Here is a 12,800-nt window from a genome sequence, read left to right as displayed (position 1 = left end):
CCTTAGACGTGGTATATTGGCCATATATTACAAACCCCTGAGGTGGCCTGTTGCGATTATAAACTGGTTACCAACGTAATTAGAGCAGTAAAAATAAATGTTTCGTCATACCCGTGGTATACGGTCTGATATGCCATGGCTGTCAGACAATCAGCATTCAAGGCTCGAACCACCCAGTTTATAATGTTGATTCGATCACACAAAAAACGTTGATCTATATAGTGCAAACTAATGGGTTGAACCTAGTGAAGTTCAATCTCTTGCCTCTCTGCGCAGCATGGCATGTTTTCTGCACCTCAGTCCTGGAGGAAGTGCGCAGCTTAGAGAGAACATTGGTCCCATACAATAAGGGGATATGTTATACCTATGTTATGTCGGAAAAGGTCAGTTTTAAATGTATCTGTCCTGGTTAAAAACAAGTTGTCATCCAATAGGCTGTGATTACATCTCTAATATCCTCGCCCACCTGGAAATTCTGTAAGAGTACTGTATATGCCAATTTATTGGTCCGACTGCATTCTGTCCCCCATCAACACTTATAAAAAAAAAATTGTGCCAGCGAGAATGACATAAGAAAGTAGTCAAGACGACTAGCATTATTTTGCCTCCGCCATGTTTATCTCACTAGGTATGGATATTTAAGGCTCCATATATTCATTAGTTCCAATATGTCCCATGATATTCGTGATTTCCTTAAGTGCATGAGGGTGATAGTTTATAGTGTGATTTCCTTTACAGTCCATTGAGGTATTTAAAACCATATTATATTCCCCCACTATTTGGACCATATAGATTAATGAGCCAAATCGGTTTATGGTCCAATAACATATTTAAAAGAATCCATCTACCTTGCGGACCTGTTTGGACAATTTTCACATTCGGATCAAAATTGTTAATTAATATCATCACCCCTTTTTAGTTTCTTTACCCATGGTAGAACTATATTTGCTCCCCACCTCCCCCCCAGTCATTTTTCAACACAACCTCATCTAAAATTGTTGAGTGAGTTTCCTGAAAACAATAGATATTATATTCCTTCTCTTTTAGCCAGGTAAATACTGATCTTCTTTTCTTATTATCTGCTAAAACATTACAATTATAGCTGGCTATACTTATATCACCATTTACCATAATGAGATAGAATTGAAACTTGTATTTATCATAATATATGTTTGTAAATGTACCATTAAAAAGTACCATAATGATTGAGTGTCTATAAAGCTGTACCATGATATTTACACTGCTACTGAGTAAACCTCCAATTGTTCTCCACTATTCCACCCACTAAAACCTCCCCCCATCCCAGGTTGGGTTGTCGTCCCAGTGACTGGCCAACTGGACCTGAGGGCCTTTGAGAGACTGGGACCCATCCTTTAAAAAGAACACACAGTGCCACCCATAGAACAAAAGCAGATGAACTGTCAAAAGCATTTCCAACACCCTCACCTCGATTGTTTTGTATACAATTATTAAAAAATATATATATATAAAAAAATTGTGCATATCTTAATTTATTTCCACAATTAACTAATAATATGCGCAATAATGTTGGCAGTTCATACGAAGGGTTGTTACCTATAACCAGGATTGGCGTTACAAAAATTACATTTTTGGCAAGCAATTATTATGATTCATCCTATTGTCCCAAACAGCATTACCCCATAGCAACAGATGTGGGATACACACACACACACACACACACACACACACACACACACCCTTCCCCCACAAACAACCACAAGCTTAGATGTTCAACAGTTGTTCCATCCCTGAGCCCAACTCAAGAGAAGACTTGTTGTGCAGGTTTATAATACAGTTGGGGCAGTTTGAGAAGGCATGGAAAATTCAGCAAGAATGGGGAGATTTGATTAACCAATGTCAAGTCCTAGCTGATGGAGCTCAGATACACCCTTTCCCCTGAACCACACACACGCTGATCTCCCGTTGTGGCCATTTTCCCTAGCATCTCTGTGCAGTCAGACCTTTTAATTATTTTGTGCCACCAGGGCCACAATAATTCGCCCCCTCTCTGATTCTCTGAGTGTGACCCCCTCCCAATGGGTTACTGCAGCTTGTGTTGCCAGCACTGCCACTACCTGGGTGGGGGCACCCCACCGGAATTCCCACAAGGTACAAGGTTTTCAGGGTTCTCATTAGCAGCTTTGAAAAATTCCTTGTATATTATTCTCACCCATCCGGGGGCATTGGCTTTGTTGGACCTACCCTGCCAGGCAGGCTTAGACACTTGAGGGGGCAGTGCTGCTTTAGTGAGTCTCTGACCGCGTTTATCTTTCTGTCTTGGCTGCGTGTAGGCTACTTGCAGTAGGCATATAAAACAGATAAGAACTTCTCTTTAGTGTGTGGGTCGCTCAGCTGTTTAGGCTATAGGGTTGGGGACCATCATGATAGGACAATAAATAAATGAACTATATTTATAATTTGATTTAAAATGTATATCCCATATCTGCACAAAATTGAAAGCTCTCTCTGTCACAGCTCCTGCTCGCAGACACACATGGGTTCTGGCATTTGCAACCATTTTTCTTTTTCACTCACTTAACTCCACACTTTTCCAAACACAAAAACACTCACCCCACGTTCCATCACAATACACCCGCACATACCCACATACTGTGCCTTCTATGTCCTCTGTTTGCTGTGCTTTATCCCTACCATATTGATTAATACTTTTTTTAAATTGCCTTTCCCAGTTAACATGAGAATCATGTAATGGGTTGTTGACCCTGGGCAATTTCATTGTAACAGAATTAAGCTTAGACTCATATTTTTTGAATTAAAAATGTATACCAAACATAAACCATTGATTTCAAAGTGTATCAAACTGTAGCACTCTACACACAAGGACTACTCTTAACAACCCCCCCCTAAAAAACAACATTTTTTACAGGAAGAACTGTGCAGATAAAGTTTGGTAACATAATTACACTAAAATCTCCCTCAGTTTTATTCTGTTTACAAACATTGTATCTGCAGTTCTTCCTGTAAATTCGTTTTAGTAAAATGTTCTGTGTAAATTGTTCAAAGTATTCATTATGCATAGAGTTTCATGGTTTGGAAAACTTTGAAATCAATGTATTTTTTTGGCATACATTTTAAAGTAGAAAATTGGAGTCTCAGCGTAATTCCGTTACAGTGGAATTGCCCCCCTGCAGACCTCTTTTGGACAAGCTACCCTCTAGTGGAAAGGCATACTTTCATATTTGAAGAAATAGTGCTGAGATAAATGATTAGTGAAAATAAATCCATACAAATGTGCTATTGCACTGTAATGTTAGTATACACTCCCATCGGCCCTGTTTGTGGCTGGAAACTCTACTCACATAAAGTCTCCCCATCAACAAGCCTTATTAAGCAATATCCATCTTCAGATTACTTGTGGCTGACCACAGAACATACCCATTCCCTTATGGTGTGGTGTAGACATGGACTGCCTATTGATAATTGTAATGTATATATCTGGATGTTCCATTTGATAGGCGATTGAGACTGGCGGACATAGACTATTTACGCCAACGTGACCTTCCCTTTCACCTGCCCCACACAAATTACTCTGGGTAAATCATTTTTTTCCTTTTTTGCATCCCAGCAAAGGACATCTCTGGAGGGGAAGTGGAAAAACAGTAGTCAAAAGAACACTTCAAAGTGCATTACCTTGCAACAATTATAATTTGGAGACGGTAGTATGGATCTAGAGCACATATCAAACTCATTCCACGGAGGGCCGAGTGTCTGCGGATTTTCACTCCTCCCTTGTACTTGATTGATTAATTAAGGTCACTAATTAGTAATTTACTCCCATCACCTGGTTGTCTAGGTTTTAATTGAAAGAAAAAAAGAAAAGCCAGCATACACTTGGCCCTCCATGGAATTAGTTTGACCCCCAATCTTGAGGATTCTGCTGTCATTCTGTTGGAGAAATGTGTCCAGATTTCTCTATTGAGGCTTAAGTAAAATGTAAGTAATTTGCTTACATTGTAGTTGAAGGAAACCTGGGAAAGTTATTCTGCTTCAAAAGTTGATAAACTTAGGAGACAAGTAGTAGAAATGCCCTTTGGAAGATTTTTATGAGATTTTCACACTTCCTAAAGAGTGCTTCTTTGTTTATGCCCATTCAGCATCATTCACACCCTCTTAAGCCTTAGCCCCACCCCACGCACACAAGTAAACGCATGTGAGTCAGCATGACATTGTCCTCCAGAAAGTAGTCTCTCTTCTTAAACCCAGCTAACTTAATGGCAGCAATGTTTTTGAGAAATGTAGTACCACTTTAGCAGTTATCTTTCCATAAATCAGCAGGAGCAAAGATTATCTTCACTGAACAAAAATATAAATGCAACATGTAAAATGTTGGTCCCATGTTTCATGAGCTAAAATAAAAGACACATTTGTTTACATCCCTTTTAGTGAGCATTTCTCCGTTGCCAAGCTAATTCATCCACCTGACAGATGTCGTATCATGAAGCTGATTAAACAGAATGATCATTACACAGGTGCACCTTGTGCTGGGGACAATAAAATGCCACTATAATGTGTGCCGTTTTGTCACACAACACAATGCCATAGATGTCTCAAGTTTTAAGGGAGCATGCAGGAATGTCCACCAGAGCTTTTGCCAGAAAATGGAATGTTAATTTCTCTACCATAAGCCACTTCCAATGTCATTTTAGAGAATTAGGCAGTACGTCCAACCGGTCTCACAACCGCAGACCACGTGTATGGCGTCTGATGGGCAAGCAGTTTGCTGATGTCAACGTTGTGCCCCATGGTGGCGATAGAGTTATGGTATGGGCAGGCATAAGCTATGGACAATGAACACAATTTCATTTAATCGATGGCAATTTAAATGCATAGAGATACCATGATGAGTGGCCCATTATTGTGCCGTTCATCCACCGCCATCACCTCATGTTTCAGCATGAAAATGCATGGTCCCATGTCGCAAGGATCTGTAAACAGTTCCTGGAAGCTGAAAATGTCTCAGTTCTGCCATGGTTTGCATACTCACCAGACATCTCACCCATTGAGCATGTTTGGGATGCTCTGGATTGACGTGTACAAACAAGTGTTCGAATTCCCACAAAAGATACATCAACTTCACACAGCCATTGAAGAGTGCTTTCCTCACCATCTTAAATAAGCATGCCCCATTCTAAAATTTAGAACTAAGAACATATATAGCCCTTGGTTCACTCCAGACCTGACTGCCCTTGACCAGCAAAAAAACATCCTGTGGCGTACTGCATTAGCATCAAATAGCCCCCATGATATTCAACTTTTCAGGGAAGTTAGGAACCAATATACACAGGCAGTTAGGAAAGCAAAAGCTAGCTTTTTCAAACAGAAAATTGCATCCTGTAGCACAAACTCCAAAAAGTTCTGGGACACCGTAAAGTCCATGGAGAATAAGAGCACCTCCTCCCAGCTGCCCACTGCACTGAGGCTAGGAAAACACTGTCACCACCAATAAATCTATGATAATCGAGAATTTCAATAAGTCTTTTTCTACGGCTGGCCATGCTTTCCACCTGGCTACCTGGCTACCCCTACCCCGGTCAACAGCTCTGGACCCCCCACAGCAACTTGCCCAAGCCTCCACCATTTCTCCACCCAAATCCAGACAGCTGATGTTTTGAAAGAGCTGCAAAATCTGGACCCCTACAAATCATCTGGGCTACAAAATCTGGACCCTCTCTTTCTAAAATTATCTGCCGAAATTGTTGCAACCCCTATTACTAGCCTGTTCAACCTCTCTTTCGTATCGTCTGAGATCCCTAAAGATTGGGAAGCTGCCGCGGTCATCCCCCTCTTCAAAGGGGGAGGCACTCTAGACCCAAACTGTTACAGACCTATATCTATCCTACCCTGCCTTTCCAAGGTCTTTGAAAGCCAAGTTAACAAACAGATCACTGACCATTTCGAATCCCACGGTACCTTCTCCGCTGTGCAATCGGTTTCCGAGCTGGTCATGGGTGCACCTCAGCCACGCTCAAGGTCCTAAACGATATTATAACCACCATCGATAAAAGACAATTCTGTGCAGCCGTATTCATCGACCTGGCCAAGGCTTTTGACTCTGTCAATCACTGCACTCTTATCGGCAGACTCAACAGCCTTGGTTTCTAAAATGACTGCCTCGCCTGGTTCACCAACTACTTCTCATACAGAGTTAAGTGTGTCAAATCGGAGGGCCTGTTGTCCGAACCTCGAAGTCTCTATGGGGGTGCCACAGGGTTCAATTCTCGGGCCGACTCTTTTCTCTGTATACATCAATGATGTCGCTCTTGCTGCAGGTGATTCTCTGATCCAGCTCTACGCAGATGACACCATTCTGTATATTTCTGTCCCTTTGGACACTGTGTTAACAAACCTCCAGACGAGCTTCAATGCCATACAACTTTCCTTCCATGGCCTCCAACTGCTCTTAAATGCTAGTAAAACTAAATGCATGCTCTTCAACCGATCTCTGTCCGCACCTGCCCGCACGTCTAGCATCACTACTCTGGACGGTTCTAACTTAGAATATGTGGAAGCCTGTAAACTCTCCTTCCAGACACACATTAAGCATCTCCAAGTCAAAATTAAATCTAGAATCAGCTTCCTATTTCGCAACAAAGCATCCTTCATTCATGCTGCCAAACATACCCTAAAACTGACTATCCTACTGATCCTTGACTTTGGCGGCGATGTCATTTACAAAATATCCTCCAACACTCTACTCAGCAAGCAAATTGGATGCAGTCTATCACAGTGCCATCTGTTTTGTCACCAAATCCCCATATACTACCCACCGCTGCAACCTGTATGCTCTTGTTGGCTGGCCTTCGCTTCACATTCGTCGCCAAACCCACTGGCTCCAGGTCACCTATAAGTCTTTTCTAGGTAAAGCCCCGCCTTATCTCAGCTCACTGGTCACCATAGCAACACCCACCCGTAGCATGCGCTCCAGCAGGTATCTTTCACTGTTCACCCCCAAAGCCAACTTCTCCTTTGAACTCCTTTCCTTCCAGTTCTCTGCTACCAATGACTGGAACGAATTACAAAAATCACTGAAGCTGGAGACTTATATCTCCCTCTTTAACTTTAAGCATCAGCTGTCAGAGCAGCTTACAGATCATTGTACCTGTACATAGCCCATCTGTAAATAGCCCACCCAACTACCTCATCCCCATATTGTTTTTTTGTTGTTGCTCCTTTGCACCCCAGTATCTCTACTTGCACATTCATCTTCTGCACATCTATCACTCCAGTGTTTAATTGCTAAATTGTAATTATATTGCCACTATGGCCTATTTATTGCCTTACCTCCCTAATCTTACTTCATTTGCACACACTGTATATAGACTTTTCTATTATGTTTGTTTGTTTATTCCATGTGTAACTCTGTTGTTTGTGTCGCACTGTTTTGCTTTATCTTGGCCAGGTTGCAGTTGTAAATGAGAACTTGTTCTCAACTGGCCTACCTGGCTAAATAAAGGTAAAATATATATTTTTTAAAAGATGACTGGGACAACTCCACAGGCCACAATCAACAGCCTGATCAACTTTATATGAAGGAGATGTGTCGCGCTGCATGAGGCAAATTGTGGTCACGTCAGACACTGACTGGTTTCCTGATCCACGCCCCTACCTTTTTTTAAAGGTGTCTGTGACTAACAGATGCATATTTGTATTCCCAGTCATGTGAAATCCATAGATTAGGGCCGAATGAATGTATTTCCATTGACTGACTTCCTTCTAGAAACTGTAACTCAGTAAAATCTTTGAAATTGTTTCATTTTGCATTTATATTTTTAGGGCTCTTCTCTCGGCATGTCCAACCATTCCATTTTCTCAGCCAATCATGACTAGCCAGGAACGATCCTGTCTTTTTCCCTGTTTAGCTCGGTGCGTTCTCCTTGGCTAAACTAGGCTCCTAATTAGAAATGTTTATTCATATTTACAGATCCTACGCAAGTTTTTTTTTTATCAAACGGACCTACTGTGAAGTAGGAACTAGTATCAAATGCCTCAGATCATGTAACCGGTCACAAATTACATTTCACTAGCTATGGTTATCAGACACAGCACACAGACAGCATAGCTGGAACCAAGACTATATTCCCCCAGAGCAACATGTGTTTTTTTTCAGTTTAATCTTGTAAATATGATTGATTATGCAAATACTTTATCATGTTTTTCTGTCATTAGCTAGTTCATACTGGACATATTAACACTGGTCAAGTTAGATGAAGACAAAGAATATAATCATCAGTTGTCAAATGAAATAGATTTTTTTATTAGCCCTTTTTCTCCTCAATTTCGTGGTATCCAATTGGTAGTTACTGTCTTGTCCAATCGCTGCAACTCCCGTATGCACTCGGAGGAGGCAAAGGTCAAGAACCGTGCGTCCTCCGAAACACAACCCAACTGCACTGCTTCTTGACACAGTGCCCACTTAACCTGGAAGCCCGCCGCACAAATGCGTCAGGGGGAAACACTGTACACCTGGCGACCGTGTCAGCATGCACTGCACCCGGCCCGCCACAGGAGTTGCTAGTGCGCGATGGGACAAGGTAATCCCTGCCGACAATGAAAGACTTTCTAACATGGCTAACTAAAATCCAACACAGCGCCTGGGTATTCTTCTTTTTATTACCTCAGCCCACTTTAGATAGAGACTACTGAAGTATGGAAGTAGAGTCAACATCCCATTGCTCTGTGGCCAAGCTGTGGAGAAGACACGTCCTAAAGTCATATCTCCCTTGGATGTTGTCTGATGAATCTCCACTCAATGACAAGAGCAAGCAATGAAAAGCATTAGGCAGGCGAGCGGAGGGGAGCAGACTGGTGCGGGCAGGACACTCCTATTCTGTGCATGTTTGTGATTTGATTAAGAGCCTATGTCTAGCCCCAGTCCATTCTGGCCTAATTGAATAAGAGGTGCGACAGGCACCAGGGCACCCCAACACCACAGCTGATGGATGGAGAACAGAGGAGTAGAGGTCACCCTGTACCACTAGATGTTCCTGGACGGGACACTCTGACCATGGTACAGTGGGCAGGTAGGAGGGGAATCCACTTATATAGAGGGCAGAGCAGAGGAAGGGAGAGGGAAAATCGGTGGGGTGGCCCATCCCTCATCCTTGGTTGACCTTGACAGGCTTAGGACCCAGTCTGTCAGCAGATCAACTGACATACTCCACCAGTACCACACCCTTTGCCAGCTTTCTGTATGATCAACATTTCTACATGAGATGCAAGTGTGTTTGTTTGGGTTTGACCTCTTTAACCTTTTGGTGTACTGGGTTACTTTTACATAGACTTATCTGACTTGACTGTAGGGTAGGAAAAAGGTAATGGGATTCCAATAGGGGTAAGCTGATAAGTACAAGGTCAATACAGGTCATTATCTTACTTACACTTTTCAAACTTTTGTCAGAGCCTTGAATATGTCTGCTGCTGCTAAGGAATACAACATTTCCCTTGTGCAATATTAAGATTACTTGAGTAAAGGACATGTTCTATTGAATAACTCAGTGATAATACAACTGAGGATTTAAGATGGCACAAGAAGTTACCTATTTAGGATGAGGATTGAAATTGAGGACATCCCACTGGGCACACACTGGTTGAATGAATGTTGTTTCCACGTAATTTCAATAAAATTACATTGAACCAACATGGAATAGACTTTGAATTGACGTCTGTGCCCAGTGGGATGTGGGTTCTTTCTTTCTGATAGCCTGGAAATGAATTTAGAATCAGTATAAGTGAGGAAGAGGAGCACCTGCTCGTTACCAGGGCGACGGAATGGTCGGACGCACCTTTCTCTTAATCTGAGGGAGATATGACGTACTGAGAGAGAGGAGTAGAGACGTGAGGAGGAAAGGAAGGAGAGAGGGAGGAGAGAGGGAGGTGGAGGACAGGGATGTTTACAGACGGAAATGTACTCTTGCAAAACACACGCACCCTCCGTCAGCCTAGAGGGTTTAAAGAAAATAACTGAGGAAGAGAAAGGAAGGGAGGGAGGTAGGGGAGATGTATGACTGCTCCCATTGCTTACTTGCTGTTGAACTCCGCTGATGTGGACAGTCTCCCCAGAAAGCCTCAGCAGCCCCTAGCTAGCAGGATGTCACAGAGAAAGAGGAGCTTCACTTTCGGAGCATATGGAGGGTAAGGTTGAAGCCCATTCGGACAAAAGATAACATTTACTCATGTCTGTCTCTCTGCATGTTAGAAATAGCCGGTGGGGGAGAGTAATGGGGAGGTGTTACAGACAGTAATACCTGGTATGGAATTCACTCCATCACTGAAGAATTGATGAGTACTTAGGCCTAAGATCTAATGAGATCCCCTGTGGAATCATGCTTTACATCTTCAGCAGGCCAGCAGTGAAAGGATAATACCAAGGTCAGACAACAGTGTCTGCTCTAAACTACAACTTGTTAGCGTCTGATTAGCGCTGGAAGTTAATGAAGTGGTCTCATAAGGAGGTCAATGAAACATAATTAGCTCTTAAATGACTTTGTCAATGTTTTGGTCAAGCTGCCCCCTTTCCTAGGTTTTAAAGACAAGGTCAACTTTACCAAAACAAAATAGTCATGTGTAGAAGAGTAATCTGTTTCATTTTATTGTTTTTATTCTCAGCACCACAAAGATAGGAATGGTGGGGGTGTGTATGTTTATTAGTTTGCCTTTGAGAGGTTCATGATAGGTTTTAGATTTGATTGTTTATTTGGAGAAATAAGTGCACTTCAACCTGTTGCTTTGGCTTTTTGGGGTAGAGGGATGCTTGGAATTTGTTGCATTGATCAAATCAAATGTTATTTGTCACATACACATGGTTAGCAGATGTTAATGCAAGTGTAGAGAAATGCTTGTGCTTCTAATTCCGACAATGCAGTAATATCCAATGAGTAATCTAACCTAACAATTTCACAACAATTACCTTATACACACAAGTGTAAAGGAATGAATAAGAATATGTACATAAAAAAATATATATATGAATGAGTGATGGCCGAATGGCATAGGCAAGATGCAGTAGATGGTATAGAGTACAGTATATACATATGAGATGAGTAATGTAGGATATGTAAACATATAAAGTGGCATTGTTTAAAGTGGGTAGTGATACATTACATCAAGATGGCAAGATGCAGTAGATGGTATAGAGTACAGTATATACATATGAGATGAGTAATGTAGGGTATGTAAACATTATATAAAGTGGCATTGTTTAAAGTGGCTAGTGATACAGTTATCACATACATTTTTCCATTATTAATGTGGCTGGAGTTGAGTCAGTATGTTGGCAGCAGCCACTCAATGTTAGTGATGGCTGTTTAACAGTCTGATGGCCTTGAGATAGAAGCTGTTTCAGTCTCTCGGCCCCAGCTTTGATGCACCTGTACTGACCTCGCCTTCTGGATGATAGCGGGGTGAACAGGCAGTGGCTCGGGTGGTTGTTATCCTTGATTATCATTTTCGCCTTCCTGTGACATCGGGTGGTGAGGCCAAAGTTCAAAGGACGCTGTAAAACGGGTCTATATGTTATATACGGTCTCTGTGTAAAACACACTCTGATGTTACAATTCATTCAATGTTATTGTGGTCTGTGGATAGGAAATGGTATGGTGTATGAAGAGGTTAGCTAGACAGTGAATGTGGCTCATGCATTATAAGGGTCTATTTCTACTGTAGATGTGTAAATGATACACTTCAGCACAGCACTGATGTGCATTCAATGATGTATAATGCTGTGTAGACTAGTTGCATCGAAAACCCCTTGGGACTGGAATAACTTCCATCATTTTGTTGACCCTGGCCTTGGGCACTAACAGCTACACGCAGGAAAACATCTCACTCACGAGACAGAGTACAACCTCACCACTTTGGCTGACCCTTAGGCACTGTGTGAATAGAACAGTGCATACAGTGTGTACAGTGTGCATGGACACGGTTTGATTCAGAGTTGGATCATCAAGGCTGATAATCCTCCAGCCCAGCATCAACCGATAGTTCAGGCTCTACATGCTATGGTTGGCACTGTAGTGAATTCTATCGACAGAGGGAGATTCTTAGGATGTTTAGTTTATACAGCTATAGAAGTGGGGGAGGAACCACATTCACATGCATGTGTTCGCCCACACACACACACAGTGAGAATGTGCTCTGAATTGTGGAGTAAATTAGATAGTCCCCTGACCGCCATATGCACTCTGAGAAATGGACCTTGTCTCCTCCAAATTAACATTTTATTCTTCCATTTTATTTTTCTGTCACATCTTTATAACTGCATGCATCTTTTCATACACAGCATCCCCCGAGCACATAAATGTTTAATGGAACTCAGGACATAAGAGAAGAACAATACATAGGGAGATAATACTAATACAAAGAAATGCTGTCTATAAACAAGACATAAAACACAACAACACTGTTCAGGGCCTCTTTTCTCAGAGCCTTCGAAGCGCTAGGATCATTAGAACCTTCTTACGATGTATCTTTAGTAGCCAAGGTGTCTTCCAGAGCCTTGGTTATTAATGTGGCTCTTAAAAACCTTTGCAGTCTACAAGTGATCCAGTCCACTCGAAGAGCAGCCAAAGGGCATCATTAGATGCCTTTTTTCTCTTCCGCATTACTTTATTCACAGAAGATCTCCGCTAAACGTAGAGTCAAGATGTTTAGACTTTCTGTCTGACTGCCGATCACTTCAGAATGAGGTTTACTCCAAATACAAAGTTGCCAAATTATTTGCAATTGTCACAAACAAGTGAATGAAAACAGATGACGACATT

General features: G+C 41.9%; 1 protein-coding gene across 2 annotated transcripts in view; it reads left to right on the top strand.

Annotated features, from left to right (window-relative positions):
• Positions 1 to 12,800, top strand: part of LOC115150747 (rap1 GTPase-activating protein 1) — a 169,455-nt gene that overhangs the window by 69,528 nt on the left and 87,127 nt on the right. Inside the window, exon 1 of one of the 2 annotated variants that reach the window (XM_029694355.1) lies at positions 10,040 to 10,173. The exons of the other annotated variant lie outside the window; for it this stretch is intronic. Coding sequence (XP_029550215.1) covers positions 10,043 to 10,173 — 131 coding nt within the window. The 5' untranslated portion in view covers positions 10,040 to 10,042. Of the gene's footprint in view, positions 1 to 10,039; positions 10,174 to 12,800 lie in introns of those variants that run through there. 2 annotated transcript variants of the gene reach the window in all.

Source organism: Salmo trutta, chromosome 16 (assembly GCF_901001165.1).
Source record: "Salmo trutta chromosome 16, fSalTru1.1, whole genome shotgun sequence".
NCBI lineage: Eukaryota > Metazoa > Chordata > Actinopteri > Salmoniformes > Salmonidae > Salmo > Salmo trutta.
This window is presented reverse-complemented; position numbering and strand designations above follow the sequence as displayed.